Genomic DNA, 17856 nt, shown 5'->3' with positions numbered 1-17856 from the left:
GATTCATTATTCACTTGTAAAGCCAATCAAGATATAATAACGGAGAATCTATAATAATGGTACATACCAAGTACCATTCTAGACCTTGGGGAATGAAGCAGTAATAATGTAACATTCCTGACCTCATGGAGCTTGCCTAGTAGAAAAGGCAGAAAATAAACTTACAGGAAGTGACAGAAAGTGGGAGGGACAGGATTTTACTGGAGTGGTCTAGAAAGTCTGAGTCAAGCCAGTAATAGTTCAGGAGACCTGAAGGAATTAAGGGATTCAGCCACATGACCACATGAGGGAAAAGAATCTAGGCAGAGAAACAGCAAGTGCAGAAGTCCTAATACAGGAATAAATTAGTCTGAAGGAGCAAGAAAACCAGTGTGGCTGGCGTAGAGTGACTAAAAGGGAAGGTGGTAGGAAATACAGTCCAAGAGGTAGTCCAAAATTTTTTTCATTTTTATAAGCTCATTTGGGCTGCTGTGCAGAGAATGGATAGTAGGAAGGGAAAGAATGGAAGCAGGAAGAAGGCAGCTACTATGGTCCCTAAAAGACTGAAAAGGAATAGCTGGTAATGAAGCCAAAGTAACTTATAGAGACTGAGAGAAGATACTGTGGCAGGCAGGAAGGCTTCATAAATTGTACCCAGTGGTTGAGTTCATAAGGGCTGAGGCACGCTCTTGGATTTAGCAATAAAATGGGTGCTGCTGACCATAAAGAACATGGTTTGGATGAGAGTGCTTTGGGGGAAAGTCCCACAGGAGTACATTCAAGGGAGAAGAGGAGGCCAGGAAGTAGAAATAATAAAAAAAAATATAACTTCTTCCAATTTTGTAACAGGTTTAACTATACATTGATCTATAAGACAATTACCTTCTATAGAGTTAATCAGTTGTTCAGTTCTCCAGTACAAACTATCTCTTTATTATTCATTTTAAACATTGACCAATTGTTGGATGATACCGTAAGAAGCAATGTATATTTTTCTGTTCTCTGTATATGAATAATTTCCTATTGATTGGAGTATTAATAGTGCTTTAAATATTCTCATGAATAAGAGAATATGCAGGAAAATTATGCAATGAACTAGATAATCAAAGACATTTCAATCATACAAGCTTTAATTAAAATAAATCTATATCTACTGTTAGGAATTAAATTGCATATGTGTCTTTAATGACCTGATTGGCAATTACAGTGGTTAAATCATTTGAATTAAAATAAAGATACTGACTTCTCTGTGGAATACAAATATAAAATAGTATATTTCTATCTTAACACAGACCTCTTATCATTTGATGATTAGGTTTCAACAGCTGATGACATGTATAGTATAAAAGAGTAATTAAAATCATTAACACTTAAAAAAAAAAGTTCTGTAGTAAAAAATACAAAAAGGTTTTTCTTTCTCAAAATTACAACCTAGGCTCAACCCTGAAGAATAGACAGTCATAAGAGAAAGAGGCAACAGCATTCTAGAGAGGAAACAGAAATGGCTTTGAACACTAGAAATGAATGTTGCATGTTCTGAGAGAGCCAGCAAGGGCAGTTACACAGTTAAAGAGAGAGTTTGTGGGAGAAGTAGGCTAGATGGGATTGGGTAGGACAAGGTCTTCAGTAAAAAGACTTGATAGCAATCATAACAATACTCTGAAGGTTGAGTACTTCTGTATGCTAGCCACTATGCCTAATACCCTACATATATCATTTATTCCTCACAGCAAACCTATAAGGTAGTAATTAAGCTCCTAATTTTGAAGGAGGAAACTGAGTCTCAGAGAGGTTAACTAACTCATCCCAAATCACTCAAATGATAACTTCAGGTGCTAGGATGTAAATCCAATCTGACCGACTGTAACATATGCCCCTTTCCCACTGTTATCTACTAGTACTGGTGGCAGGGAGTCGTAGATTAATTTCTAGTGGCATATATCTGAGTGACAGAACTGGTAGACTAAAAGGGGAAGGAACTTAATGATATACAATTTGAGTTAAAAAAAATGGTAGTTAACTTATGGTAAAAAGAAAAAAAAAAACTTTTATACCAAAGGGCCAACAACAATTTACCTTTCATTAAGATTTTTTCTTTCATATAAAGCATGCTCAAGATTTAATTTTAAAATAAAGTCACTAAAAACTAGAAGCAAATCAAAACTGTAATATTCTTAAATAATTTATGCCATATAATAGGCTCCAAAATCACTGCAGATGGTGACTGCAGCCATGAAATTAAAAGACGCTTACTTCTTGGAAGGAAAGTTATGACCAACCTAGACAGCATATTGAAAAGCAGAGACATTACTTTGTCAACAAAGGTCCATCTAGTCACAGCTATGGTTTTTCCAGTGGTCATGTATGGATGTGAGGGTTGGACTGTGAAGAAAGCTGAGCGTGGAAGAATTGATGCCTTTGAACTCTCAAGAGTCCCTTGGACTGCAAGGAGATCCAACCAGTCCATCCTAAAGGAGATCAGTCCTGGATGTTCATTGGTAAGACTGATGTTGAAGCTGAAACTCCAATACTTTGGCCACCTGATGGGAACAGCTGATTCATCTGAAAAGACCCTGATGCTGGGAAAGATTGAGGGCAGGAAAAGAAGGGGATGACAGAAGATGAGATGGTTGGATGGCATCACCGACTCAATGGACATTGGTTTGGGTGAACTCCGGGAGTTGGTGATGGACAGGGAGGCCTGGCATGCTGCGGTTCATGGGGTCGCAAAGAGTCAGGACTGAACGACTGAACTGAATATTACGTAGCTATGAAAAAATATTTTTGAAGCATTTTTAATAAGAAAAATCACTAAGGCAATACTAAGGGGAAAATGATGATAAGGTTATTGAGAAATAAGAGGATATAAATTCTGAGGTTAATGAAAAAATAATAGAAATATGTAAAAATGATAGGAATAATTACGGTACAAGGAGAACAGGTGGGGTTTTTTTTTGTATATTTTTCGGATATAGTATTTCAAAATCAGAAGAAAAGTAACTAGCACAAAAGAGATCTCTTTAAATTCTTTTTTATCCAATGACATCTTCCTTTTTTCTTAACTTTTCCCCCTGTTTATTCTGTCCCATTTTTGGCCCAGTATTTTAGGTGGAAATGGGCATGCTCATTCATATATTTATATATTTGATGACTGAACTTCCCTGGTGATTCATTGGTTAGGAATCTGCCTGCCAATGCAGGGACACAGGTTCGATTCACAGTCCAGAAAGATCCCACATGCAAAGACTCAACTAAGCTCATGGGCCACAACTGTTACTAAGACCACACTGTAGAGCCCCTGCTCTGCAACAAGAGAAGCTACCACAATGAGAAGCCATTGCACTGCAGCTAGAGAGTAGCCCCTGCTCACTGCAAAGCCTGTGAGCAGCAACCAAGACCTAGCACAGGCAAATAAATATATATATATATATATATTTGATGGTCCTTGCACAGGTGGTAATACTGCACAGAAGTGTACCAGGCTAATAATTGTTTCTCAACAGAATTTAGGATCATGGCAAAGCATACAGGCTTTGACATTATACATATTTATACTGTATAATATAGAATATTATATATCAATTATATAATATTGAATTATACTTTTGTAATTTATTTACTATGTGACTTGAGGCAAGTTTCTTAACCTGAGATTACTTTTCTAATACGAAAAAAGTAACATATATTTTCCTCATATAGGATTGTTGTTACAATTTAGTAAGTTAATACATGGAATACACCTGGCACAGAGAAAAAAATTCAATAAAATTCAATTACTTGGGGGAAATGCTGTTAACATTCATGCTACACAAACTAGATTCCAAACCTGGCTAAGCATGCCCTCACAAGTGGCAATAATATGTATGTTCCTATTCTACATCCTAAAGGGATTTGCATGGTTAAAGCCTAAAATTGAAATTCATTTCCTTTATGCCCTTGAATATTGTGTTATTTCAATTGCTCATTTCCGGTATCTCTCACAAGATTCTAAGCTCTATAACCGAGTGTGTTAGTTTCTCTCATAAATCTAGGCACTAGTATAGTACACGGGAATGGCTGCTGCTGCTGCTAAGTCGCTTCAGTGGTGTCCGACTCTGTGTGACCCCATAGATGGCAGCCCACCAGGCTTCCCCGTCCCTGGGATTCTCCAGGCAAGAACACTGGAGTGGGTTGCTATTTCCTTCTCCAATGCATGAAAGTGAAAAGTGAAAGTGAAGTCGCTCCGTTGTGTCCGACTCTAGCGACCTCATGGACTGCAGCCTACCAGGCTCCTCCGTCTATGGGATTTTCTAGGCAAAAGTACTGGAGTGGGGTGCCATTGCCTTCTCTGACATGGGAATGGCTAGTCCTCAATAAATGTTTGTTGCACAGATAAAACGTCATATTCTCCCAACAGCAAATATATTTTGGAGTTCTTAAGTATTGCCAGCAGAAAACAGAAACTAAAGGTAACAAGTGAAAAGAAGAGAAGTGAAAAGCAAAGGAGAAAAGGAAAGATATAAACATCTGAATGCAGAGTTCCAAAGAATAGCAAGAAGAGATAAGAAAGCCTTCCTCAGTGATCAATGCAAGGAAATAGAGGAAAACAACAGAATGGGAAAAACTAGAGATCTCTTCAAGAAAATTAGAGACACCGAGGGAACATTTCATGCAAAGATGGGCTCGATAAAGGACAGAAATGGTATGGACCTAACAGAAGCAGAAGATATTAAGAGGAGGTGGCAAGAATACACAGAAGAACTGTACTAAAAAGATCTTACAACCCAGATAATCACTATGGTGTGATCACTCACCTAGAGCCAGACATCCTGCAATGTGAAGTCAAGTGGGCCTTAGAAAGCATCACTACGAACAAAGCTAGTGGAGGTGATGGAATTCCAGTTGAGCTATTTCAAATCCTAAAAGATGATGCTGTGACAGTGCTCACTCAATATGCCAGCAAATTGGGAAAACTCAGCAGTGGCCACAGGTCTGGAAAAGGTCAGTTTTCATTCCAATCCCAAAGAAAGGCAATGCCAAAGAATGCTCAAACTACCGCACAATTGCACTCATCTCACACACTAGTAAAGTAATGCTCAAAATTCCCGAAACCAGGCTTCAGCAATATGTGAACCGTGAACTTTCAGATGTTCAAGCTGGTTTTAGAAAAGGCAGAAGAACCAGAGATCAAATTGCCAACATCCGCTGGATCATCGAAAAAGCAAGAGAGTTCCAGAGAAACATCTATTTCTGCTTCATTGACTATGCCAAAGCCTTTGACTGTGTGGATCACAATAAACTGTGGAAAATTCTTCAAGAGATGGGAATACCAGACCACCTGACCTGACTCTTGAGAAACCTATATGCAAGTCAGGAAGCACAGTTAGAACAGGACATGGAACAACAGACTGGTTCCAAATAGGAAAAGGAGTATGTCAAGGCTGTATATTGTCACCCTGCTTATTTAACTTCTATGCAGAGTACATCATGAGAAACTCTGGGCTGGAAGAAGCACAAGCTGCAATCAAGATTGTCGGGAGAAATATCAATAACCTCAGATATGCAGATGACACTACCCTATGGCAGAAAGAGAAGAGGAACTAAAAAGCCTCTTGATGACAGTGAAAGAGGAGAGTGAAAAAGTTGCCTTAAAGCTCAGCATTCAGAAAACGAAGATCATGGCATGTGGTCCCATCACTTCATGGGAAATAGATGGGGAAACAGTGGCAGACTTTTGTTTTTTGGGCTCCAAAGTCACTGCAGTTGGTGACTATAGCCATGAAATTAAAAGACGCTTACTCCTTGGAAGGAAAGTTATGACCAACCTAGATAGCATATTCAAAAGCAGAGACATTACTTTGCCAACAAAGGTCCGTCTAGTCAAGGCTATGGTTTTTCCAGTGGTCACGTATGGATGTGAGAGTTGGACTGTGAAGAAGGCTGAGTGCTGAAGAATTGATGCTTTTGAACTGTGGTGTTGGAGAAGACTCTTGAGAGTCCCTTGGACTGCAAGGAGATCCAACCAGTCCATTCTGAAGGAGATTAGTCCTGGGTGTTTTTTGGGAGGACCGATGCTGAGGCTGAAACTCCAGTACTTTGGCCACCTCACGCGAAGAGTTGACTCATTGGAAAAGACTGATGCTGGGAGGGATTGGAGACAGGAGGAGAGGGAGACGACAGAGGATGAGATGGCTGGATGGGATCACTGACTCGATGGACGTGAGTCTGAGTGAACTCTGGGAGTTGGTGATGGACAGGGAGGCCTGGTGTGCTGCGATTCATGGGGTCGCAAAGAGTCGGACACGACTGAGCGACTGAACTGAACTGAAAGGTGACAAGTATTTTCAGTCTATCACAGGACTACAGTTGTTATTTCTTTCCTTCCTAACCTATCTAGTTAAGCCTAGAGAGAGAGGCCTAGTTCTGCAAAGAATCTCTCAACATGAGCATTCCAGTCAGGACACAGAAGCAACAAACTGTGTGGCACTCCTTTCCAATTTTAAATTTCAGAAATATGACCATTCTAAACTGTAACTTGACATCTTCAGGATTGCTGGTGTGCACTAAAGAGTACAGCAGCACTTTTTAAGCTTACCAAAAAAAAAATATACATCCATTTAAAAACAAAACCCTAGACATTGTCTCTATTTCTCATTTGAAAAAGCCAATAGAATTACTGTGAGGATTAATGGAAATGCAGCATGTAAAGCACTGAGCACAATATTAAGTACTAAATAAACAGTAGCTATTATTAAAACACAATCCTGAAGTGAACAGCATGCAATGGAATGAATATATCCCCTTATATGAATTAATTTTTGAACCCGCAAAACTACTTAGGTAATTCGAGTTTCACATTAAAATTACACTGCACTGCCTTTCTGTTTTAATTTTCATTTGTATGAAATTTGATTAAAAATAAGTTAATACCTTTTAATAATTACATTTTAATATATACAACTTTATAACTTAAATGTAATTTTACTTTATTTTTTATGACAGAAAGTTATCAAAAGCCAAACTACATTAATTATTAAAAACATTGGGTAAAAAACTGTATATTTTACCTGGCCATTTCCAAGCAGAGATGTATCTTTCCCTATGAGAAAATAGGATCCAAAAAAGAAAATAAAGGCATGACTGAAACCCAAGGTGGTCCAATAAAGAAATGTTTTCATGCTTAATTGACGGTTTTTACTTATGTCTCTGCAAATTTAAAAAAAAGAGAAAAAAAATACATCAGGACTTATTATTTATCTACTAAATAATTATTACCATTTGATAATTAAAAAACAAGATGGCTTTTTAATTTAAAATTGCTTACAAATTTTAGAAGAACAAAACCTAATTTACAAACCACTGCTTGTAAATCATACAGCTGTGTAATAGCTTATAATTCTCATATTCACATACAATTTCTCATTTGATAAGGAAGTATGATATGGGCATAATTCTTCAGTTTAATTGTGTAAAGTTGCTATTTCTTTGCTATTACTTTTTTTTGGGCCCTAATGTGTGCCTTATGGGATCTTAGTTTCCTGACCAGGGATTGAACCTGGCCCCCTGGTAGTGAAAGCCCAGAATCCTAACCACTGGACTGCCTGGGAATTCCCTCTTTGTCAAATTCTGTTATATTCTGTTATAACTCAGCCATGATTATTTCTTTATGGTGGAGTCATGTGAGCTAGGTTCAGCACTGAGGTTCCTAACTGAGTTCACAATCTATCAACAGCTATTATGAGAAGAAAAGTCTGTGCCAATCTTGGGTCAGGGCTTCAGTAGCTCAGCTGCTAAAGAATCTGCCTGCAATGAAGGAGACCCTGGTTCAATTCATAGGCTGGGAAGATCCCCTGGAGAAGGAACAGGCTACCGACTCCAGTATTCTTGGGCTTCCCTGGTGGCTCAGATGATAAAGAACCTTCCTGCAACGCGGGAGACCTGGGTTCAATCCCTGGCTTGGGAAGATACCCTGGAGCAGGGCATGGCAACCCACTCCAGTATTCTGGCCTGGAGAATCCCCATGGACAGAGAAGCCTGGCGGGCTATAGTCCATGGGGTTGCAAAAAGTCAGACACGACTAAACAACTATGCACAATCTTGGGTCAAGCCTAGCCCTAGATATCCTGGGAAATCAAGGTAAGTTACTGCCATTTCTGGATAACTGAATATCTCTATAAGCGTAAAGGTCAAGTAAATATGGTAATCATAAGTTAGTCCTGAAAACCCAGGGGGCCTGGGATGGGATTTAATGGCCTCAACTCTATATTTTGCATCAATTACTACCCATAAATTTGGCAGGGTTAGAACACGAACTATTTTTTAGGAACTCTAGAGACAACTAAGTAATGAATAACTTTTGTGTGTACCCATGAAACAGAGTATTATTGGTTTAAAACAGTAAGTGCAAATTATGCAACTGCTCAATGCATTCCTAGGACCAAACTATTCATTCCTAAAAACATTGGAAAAATCATTCAAATATTCTCTTCAATGTTCAACACCTATAAATCATACGAGAACTTAAGTACTTCCTTTAGTAAGACATTAATCACCAAGAAACTGCCTGATATACTTGCTTATTTTTAAGATACTTTTAAAAATGGATAACTATTGAAATATAATGTACTACTTGTTGCAAGAGGTGGTATGGACATTTAATATTGGAAAACACTTACCGATAGAGGGTGGGTTTGTTCTGTAATACATGAGGGTCTATATGTTGTTCCAACAGACTATATATCAGAATAGGCAGGGATGTAAAACAAATATTGTATAAAGTCAGGTACACGCTGTCATATAGTGTCTAGAAAGAGAAATTTGTAGGAATTTGTAGACTCTAGACTACATTACTATTATACTTATTCATATAATTACAAAGAAGCATCATAAAAATTACATATTTTCAGTTTACACTGAATCCATTATAGTATGATGGACAGGGAAGCCTGGTGTGCTGCGATTCATGGGGTCACAAAGAGTCGGACACGAATGAGCAACTAAACTGAACTGGTTTCTTATATAAACATAATGTTTCTACATTTATATTCTTTGTGGAAATTGGAATATTTTGTTATGTCACGTGATTCTGCTATTACAGTCAGATGGATCTATATTTCAAGACATTCTAATTTGACCACTGGGATGTAATTTTACACAATTCTCTTACATGTGTCCTAGGCTTGTTATTATTCCTTTGATACGCTACACATATAGTTTTGCTTTCATAGCTTTGTCTTCCAACCTAAGTCCTACACTTTCTTTAATCCATGATCCATGAAACTTAAAAAACACTGGCTCAAATTCCTGATGATAGCTGCTTCTTCTAAACAGTTATATGTACTACTGTTGGTACTAAGTGCTTAGCACTTTGCCTATTCTTCACATATAGCTTTTACTAACATTGATACTGTCTCTCAGATTGTACTATAAATTCCCTGAAAACCTAATCAAAATAGGTTAAGTCTTCTTGTCACATGCTCTCACAGCATTCTCTATTTCATCCAAGTAAAACATTTTTACTAGCAATCAATGTCCAAGCAGATGTCTCAAATTTAGAGTTCCAGGTTGTAAACAAAGGAGAAAACGGTGATTAAGGGTAGGAAAAAACTCATTTAAAAAAACCCCCAAAACCTAAGATAATTAAAACTTTCAATAAATTAGAACAAATGTCTTGATCAATTAGAGATGCTGAGTATGATATGTGAGAAGGGTGCTCAAGTAGTCAGAAGCAATAGGTCCAAGCATGGTTTAGTTATTAACTATGTAATCCTGGGCAAGTTACTTAATCCCTATGGATTTCAGTTTCCTTCTCTGTGTGACATGTGTACAAAGAAAAGACCCACCAAGTGTTCATTATAGCTACTGTTAACCTATGACAAAGTTTTCCCTGTGAGCATACAGTCATATAGCTTCAGAACCCTTTTCAGTATAGCACTCTTGGAACCTCCATTTAATTATTTACCTTCTGAGATGAAACCTATATGTCATCCCTGGACTCAATCACTATGTTTCTTTCAAATCTTAAAAAAATTCTATGAGTCAAAAAATAAATAATGATGTAATCTTCCAACAATTATGGGGCCTGGCTTGATATGAATTTTATAGAAGTACTATACATAAGTTGAAAATAGCAAAGTCCTCTCATTAGCTATTAAGAGTAATAATATCTATTTTTTAAAAAAAGCATCCACAGTTAAAATATTTTTTTGGTATTCACACTCACTTCAAACTCAAAATCAGAAAAAAGAAATACTGACGCTAAGCTAATTAAATATACTATAAGAAAAGTTATGTCTAGTTAGTTATCTGTAGGACTAGGAAAAATAGAAAAGGTCCCTCCAAGTATTTAACAAAACCTGAACACATATACTCTACTCTTTATCTAAAAGGATAAAACAAAAGACTCTATTTACTTACTTGTTGAGAAAACAAACAGTAGAACTGATATAAAAATTGGGGTGTAATAAAGCACACATTCTGAAAAACAAGATTAAATGGAAATAATTGAAATATTTAAGTCTAAATGAGAAATGATTTATAAAAATGACTTTTATTAAAGAGTCCAGAAAATAATCTCAGTTGATATGGTAAGTAGATCTGCCCATAAGAACTTGTCCATACAAAAATAGGAAAATAAGAATCCCATTTTATTAAAAAATGCCTAAAAGTAGTCTATGAAGCACTGCAAATGTCAGAATGAAAATACCTTTGACTCCTATCATTGCCAAACAATATGATAATTTTGAATTTATAACTATTATTCAATACTTTTCATACAAAATACAATTAGGAAGGTTTACTTAAACTTTAGGGCTAAAATTACTTTAAAATGCAAAAATATTTAAAATACAATAAATGGAGTGATCAAAATCTTGTTCCATTACAAAAGCCTTGAAAGTGAAAGTGAAGTCGTTCAGTCGTGTCCGACTCTGCGACCCCATGGACTGTAGCCCACCAGGCTCCTCCGTCCATGGGATTCTCCAGGCAAGAATACTGGAGTGGGGTGCCATTGCCTTCTCCAGGGGATCTTCCCAACCCAGGGATCAAACCCGGGTCTCCCGCATTGCTGGCAGACGCTTTAACCGCTGAGCTACCAGGGAAGCCCAGGTCACAGCAAAAGTTGTTATAATAAGCTAAGAAAAAACTGCCAACATCGTCTATTAGCATTATACAATCTACCTGTGTTCTTTCATTGGGCTGCAGCTACTAATTATAGAAATGCATGCAACACAGAACACTCTGATGTAGTAAATGTCTTGGTATTCAGAGGCGCTTAACATTGGTTCCAAATAATCCCATCTTTGCCCAAAGGGTCAAGAGATAGAACAATATTTCAACATAATTGGCTTCCTTGTAATTCTATGCATTTTATTTTATACATCTAAAATCCCTATACTGAGTAGTTTATACTACTAGACTACCAGTCATTCATGGCCCAAAAAAGATTAAGAACTTCTGCTTAAAATCACAATATTGGAGATAAAATTAAAACTTACTACTGGTTCCGGACAAAATAACAATAAAGAAATCAAACCATTCATGTTCTAATTTACATGGAATAAAATAAGTATGAATTTTGATGTGTCCTGACAAATTCATACATCCATGTAACCGCCACCACAATCAAGTTAAAGAACTTTTCTGTCAAGCAAAGTTCTCCCATATACTTTTCTAGTCAATTCTATCACTCACACTCTTGGCCTCAGGCAACCACTGATTTGCTTTCTGTGAGTACACATTAGATTTATGATAAAATAATAAAAGTATATGCCATAGACTATTATTTTGACTTATAGAAAAAAATTTCAGACTAATTTGTATGGTAATATTAATAACATTCCTTAAACTGAAACCTCAAATACTGTTATCAATTAACTCTAAAATATCTCCATGAAACTCACCTTATAAAAAAAATACTGTACAAGGGTAGCTATTCTAATGTAATAAAAATGACCATGAACAAAAAGCAATTTGGAGAGAAATTTAAATCTAGCTATTGCATAGTCACTGTTTCTTGCAGCTTGTCTTCCTTCTTTACCCATGATTCCTGTAATACAGGGGATAAAAAGGTTAGTTCACTGATAATTGGTAAACGTAAATTTTAAGATATGCCTGAAAATACCTTAATTATCTGTAGCAGCTGAACCTGGATTTAGGATCACTATATCCTAAATTATAGTAGACAATAGATTCCCAAAAGGTTGCTCTATTTATATCAAATATGTAATTAATACAAAGCTATAACATATACTAGGCATGTAACATCAATCTTCAAAGAATTAGAATAAAATTGATATAAAATATTAAAAGTTCAGGATCTAAGAACATTTTTTTATTCTAATGAAGAGAATGCCATAAAACAGCTTTCATATCTCTATTTCCAAGGACAAAAAATATGCTGAATCAAGTCAAAATAACCATGTTTAACAGTTTTAAAACTCTCACACAAAACTCAGTGTGCTTTTTAAAAGAAAAATGTACAATATTACTTGAAATCAGTACATAATTTTATCTCACAAATATGAGCACTTTTTTTGAGGTTACTATAGTTCATTAGGTTTCAAAAGTTATTTCCAAGTTTGTTTTTTCAATGTGAAACCAGGATTGAAAAAATTATTTTTTCAAAATTAAAATTTTCTATTTTTGTCATAAAAGGATGAAAATGTTCCAAAATGTAAAGACAATCATCTGTATTCACAGCTCCTAGAGTAAACCACATATTTCTGGTCTATATACTCTTAGAAGTTTTTCTTATGCATATTTCATGTATGTTCACTTAACATACATACAAATAAGTACATAAAGATGGGATTATTTGTTTTGTAATCTGCTTTCATCACTTTCTACATTATGGACATTGTTTACTTACTACATATGGACATATGTGCTTGCTAACATAGTCATTTATTTTCTTAAAAGGAATTCCTGGAGGCCTAGTCACTAGGTCAAAGGGCACACATTTTATTTTTGCTATGCACAGGCTTTCACTAGGTACAGCAAGTGGGAGTTACTGTTTGCTGTGGTGCATAGGCTTTTCATTACAATGGCTTCTCTCATTGCACAGCACAGGATCTAGGAGCATGGGCTTCGTAAGCTGGAGCATGTGGGCTCAATTAGTTGTGGCTCTTGTGCCCTAGAGCATGAGGGTTTCACTAGTCGTGGCACGAGAGATCAGCAGTTTTGGTGCACAGGCTTAGTTGTTCTGTATCATGTGGAATCTTCCTGGACTACGGATTGAAACCACATCCCCTACACTGGCAGGCAGATTCTTATCCACTGTACCACCAGGGAAGTCCAAAGGGCACACATTTAAAATTGTTATATATAATAATGCATGGTGTACCAATTTACGTGCCCACTAACATCATTTAAGGGCATTTGTTAATCTACATGCTTGTGTGCTCAGTTGTGTCCAACTCTTTATGACCCCATGGACTGTAGTCTACCAGGCTCCTCTATCCATGGAGTTTTCCAGGCAAGAAAACTGGAGAGGGTTGCCGTTTCCTACTCCAGGGTATCTTCCTGATCCAGGGATTGAACCCCCATCTCTTGCATCTCCTGCATTGGCAGGGGAGTTCTTTAACCACAGTGCCACCTGGGAAGTCTATACCCTTGTCCATTTCAGGGTTTTTTTTTTTGCCAATCTGACAGGCAATTTTAACTTACTTTTTGATTATTACGGAGATTTCTACTAGAGTGTTTTTCTTATTCTCCTTAAATTAAGACCTCACATAATAGGAATACTATCATCTATTTTACAAATATTCTTTACTAGTTTGTCTTTAAAATTTTTTTATGTAAGTATTTACTTCTGTCACACATGTTGATCTTTTTCCTTTTCAGTTCCTTGCTTTCTTTGGTTTTGTATTTAAAAGATCCTTCCATACTTCAAATAACAGGATTATTCACTAAAGTCTATTATTTTTTATGGCCTTCAAAAATTATTTAAATCCTAATCCATCTGGAATTTGTTTTGCTATAAGCAATGGAAAGGGACTCACTTTTTCCCCCCAAATAACTAGTTATATCAGTGTTTTATTAAATCAAATAATTTCTTTCCTTACTTATTTGAAACATCTCCTTTGTTACATACTAAATTTCCAGATGTGCCGAACTGATTCTGTTCACTGGTCTGGCTGTTATCATATTATTGATAAAATCAAACTGTTACAAGTATTGTAGCTTTTTATACTCTAACATATGATATAATAAGTTATAAAATTATCATGAAGATTTCTGGGAAACAACAGTATAAACAATATAAAGAAAGTGAAGTTTACAAAATGAAGAGTTAATTATCCCAAAGAGGAAGAAGCTGATTTGAGGGATACACGGAAATATGGGACCTGATCAGTATTCATCACATAGTCAACTCCAGAGCAAGGACTATCTTCTTTTCTAACTCTAAAATTTTATCCTTCAACAAAAACCCATACTCCTCTCTTTTGCTTCCTCAATAAAATTATTGAGGAAGACAGGTCAAAATATGGTTTAAGTGGGAAATGAATGGTAATATAAATATAATAAAATGATTTTAGTATTCTGAATTTAATAAAAATTTTAGGCAAAAATAGAAAAAAATTAGCATAAAGGTTATTAAATTAGAAAGTTACTTGAAATTTTATAGTTTGGTATAATTTCCTGTCTCTAAAATTATCTTTAAAATACATTCCAAAATCTTTAGACTAATGTATAAAGTAAATAATAATATTCTAAAATAAGAATAATTATATATATCATGAACTTAGAATTTAAAAATGATAAAAATACTGCGTAAAAGTATTTAAAAAGGTACAAAATTGCATGTAAAACTAAACTAACTTTACTGGGAAGAAGAACTGGCGAAGATAAAATTCACTAGTGGTATTTATTTCCTTGAAAATTTGCAATTAAAACATCTTGCGGCTTCCCTGGTGGTCCAGGTGGCTAAGATGCCACATTCCCAAAACAAAGGGCCTGGGTTCAATCCCTGGTCAGGTAACTAGATCCCCCATGCTGCAATTACGACCCAGGGCAGCCAAATGAATATTTTAAAAAAATCCTAAATATTGGGCTTAATAATGATAGGTTTCTGACAGAAATACGATGTGATATATTACACCACTGCATTTAGTTTTCATTCGTATATGTGACATTGTACTTTATTCTACAAAAGATTTATCATCAAATAATTATAACTTTAGAAGTTCAAAGAAAAAATATCAATCACCTATGCCAACATGTGCTTCTTGTATCATGCTTACATCGTTAGCACCATCGCCAATAGCCAATGTTATTGGCTTCTCAGGTGAGATTTTTATCAGTCTTATTACCTGAAAGACATACAACTCATTAATTATAATAAAATTTCAATTTTCTTGTATTTATATAAAATTACTTATCTGAAATGATCTGCTTTAAGAACAATAAAAATTAGTTTTACATTGGACAGTAATATGCACTGGGGTTCACTGTTTGAGGAATGTCTCCATTAAGACGTTAGGAATGTCTTTCAGAAATGACAACAAAACAGATTGTGGTCTTTGGATTTTATGATGGGATGTAAGAATCTGTTAAACACAGCTTAAATTTATAAAAAGCTTAATAATTGTGTAAAAAATTAACTACAATTAATTGAACTTTGTCAGGCAATTTTTTTCTCTCAAGAAATTATTTTCATTTGATACAGAGGAAAGATATTTATTTTCTCTTGTAATAAAGTTTCTTAAAAATTTAAAAAGCCATCAAAATTAAATTCAATGAAATCTAAAGAAAGGTTTCTTTGGAATACTTGAATGTACTTTTCTAAAGGATTTAGGCATTAGGTCTGTTTGGTCTCCAGTTTAATGTCCACAGACTGGGGTATAAGGGTTATAATAATAAAACAGGCACTGTAATAAAACCCCATGAAGCCAAAAAAAAAAAAAAAAAAACACACCTGGATGTACAGTTTATTAGCTCTACATGTGAAATAATATGTTTAGATGTATATTTCAAAGCATATACTTGTGACAGTTTCAGTTACAAAAAATATTTGTATAGGTTTTCACTTGAATCATAGCTGAACATTAAATATTTCCTAACTACAGACCGCGCAGAACCACATCGGCTGCAACGGACTGCGCGGCCGAGAGGAGCTACCCCACGTCCAAGGTCAGGGGCAGCGGCTGAGAGGAGCTACCCCATGCCCGAGGTCAGGGGCGGCGACCAAGAAGAGCTACCCCACGCCCGAGCTCAGGGGCGGTGGCCGAGAGGAGCTACCCCACATCCCAGGTCAGGGTCGGTGGCCGAGAGGAGCAACCCCACGTCCAAGGAGCAGTGGCTGCATGGATGCTGGAGGGCTGAGAGGAGCTACTCCATGTTCAAGGTCAGGAGGGGCGACTTCGTCCAAGGTAAGGAGCAGTGGCTGCGCTTTGCTAGAGCAGCCGTGAAGAGATACCCCACATCCAAAGTAACAGAAACCCCAAGTAAGATGGTAGGTGTTAAGAGAGGGCATCAGAGGGCAGACACACTGAAACCATAATCACAGAAAACTAGCCAATCTGATCACAGGGACCACCAGCTCAATGAAACTAAGACATGCTGTATGGGGCTACCCAAGACGGATGGCTCATAGTGGAGAGGTCTGACAGAATTGGTCCACTGGAGAAGGGAATGGCAAACCACTTCAGTATTCTTGCCTTGAGAACCCCATGAACAGTATGAAAAGGCAAAATGATAGGATACTCAAAGAGGAACTCCCCAGGTCAGTAGGTACCCAATATGCTACTGGAGATCAGTGGAGAAACAATTTCAGAAAGAATGAAGGGATGGAGCCAAAGCAAAAACAATACCCAGCTGTGGATGTGACTGGTGATAGAAGCAAGGTCCAATGCTGTAAAGAGCAATATTGCATAGGAACCTGGAATGTCAGGTCCATGAATCAAGGCAAATTGGAAGTGGCCAAACAGGAGATGGCAAGAGTGAATGTCCACATTCTAGGAATCAACGAACTGAAATGGACTAGAATGGATGAATTTAACTCAGATGACCATTATATCTACTACTATGGGAAGGAATCCCTTAGAAGAAATGGAGTAGCCATCATGGTCAACAAGAGTCCGAAATGCAGTACTTTGATGCAATCTCAAAAACGACAGAATGATCTCTGTCCGTTTCCAAGGCAAACCATTCAATATCATGGTAATCCAAGCCTATGCCCCAACCAGTAATGTTGAAGTAGCTGAAGTTGAACGGTTCTATGAAGACCTATAAGAACTTTTAGAACTAACACCCAAAGAAGATGTCCTTTTCATTATAGGGGACTGGAATGCAAAAGTAGGAAGTCAAGAAACACCTGGAGTAACTGGCAAATTTGGCCTTGGAATACGGAATGAAGCAGGGCAAAGGCTAATAAGAGTTTTGCCAAGAGAACGCACTGGTCATAGCAAACACCCTCTTCCAACAACACAAGAGAAGACTCTACACATAGACATCACCAGATGGCCAACAATGAAATCAGATTGATTATATTCTTTCAAGCCAAAGATGGAGAAGCTCTATACAGTCAGCAAAAACAAGACTGGGAGCTGACTGTGGCTCAGATCATGTACTCCTTATTGGCAAAGTCAGACTTAAATTGAAGAAAGTAGTGAAAACCACTAGACCATTCAGGTATGACCTAAATCAAATCCCTTATGATTATACAGTGGAAGTGAGAAGTAGATTTAAGGGACTAGATCTGATAGACAGAGTGTCTGATGAACTATGGACGGAGGTTCGTGACATTGTACAGGAGAAAGGGATCACGACCATCTCCATGGAAAAGAAATGCAAAACAGGAAAATGGCTGTCTGAGGAGGCCTTACAAATAGCTGTGAAAAGAACAGAAGTGAAAAGCAAAGGAGAAAAGGAAAGATATAAGCATCTGAATGCAGAGGA

General features: G+C 36.7%; 1 protein-coding gene across 3 annotated transcripts in view; it reads right to left on the bottom strand.

Annotated features, from left to right (window-relative positions):
- ATP11B (ATPase, class VI, type 11B) overlaps nt 1-17856 on the bottom strand; it is a 140375-nt gene that overhangs the window by 28529 nt on the left and 93990 nt on the right. For all 3 annotated transcript variants that reach the window (XM_010855636.1, XM_010855635.1, XM_010855638.1), the window contains 5 exons: nt 15167-15269; nt 11859-12004; nt 10375-10434; nt 8634-8761; nt 7026-7164 (listed from right to left, as the gene is read on the bottom strand). In XM_010855636.1, the coding sequence (XP_010853938.1) occupies nt 7026-7164; nt 8634-8761; nt 10375-10434; nt 11859-12004; nt 15167-15269 (576 nt within the window). The remainder of the gene's footprint in view (nt 1-7025; nt 7165-8633; nt 8762-10374; nt 10435-11858; nt 12005-15166; nt 15270-17856) is intronic.

Source organism: Bison bison, unplaced genomic scaffold (assembly GCF_000754665.1).
Source record: "Bison bison bison isolate TAMUID 2011002044 unplaced genomic scaffold, Bison_UMD1.0 scf7180017864367, whole genome shotgun sequence".
NCBI lineage: Eukaryota > Metazoa > Chordata > Mammalia > Artiodactyla > Bovidae > Bison > Bison bison.
Note: the sequence above shows the minus strand (reverse complement) of the source record. Positions and strands in the feature narration are given on the sequence as shown.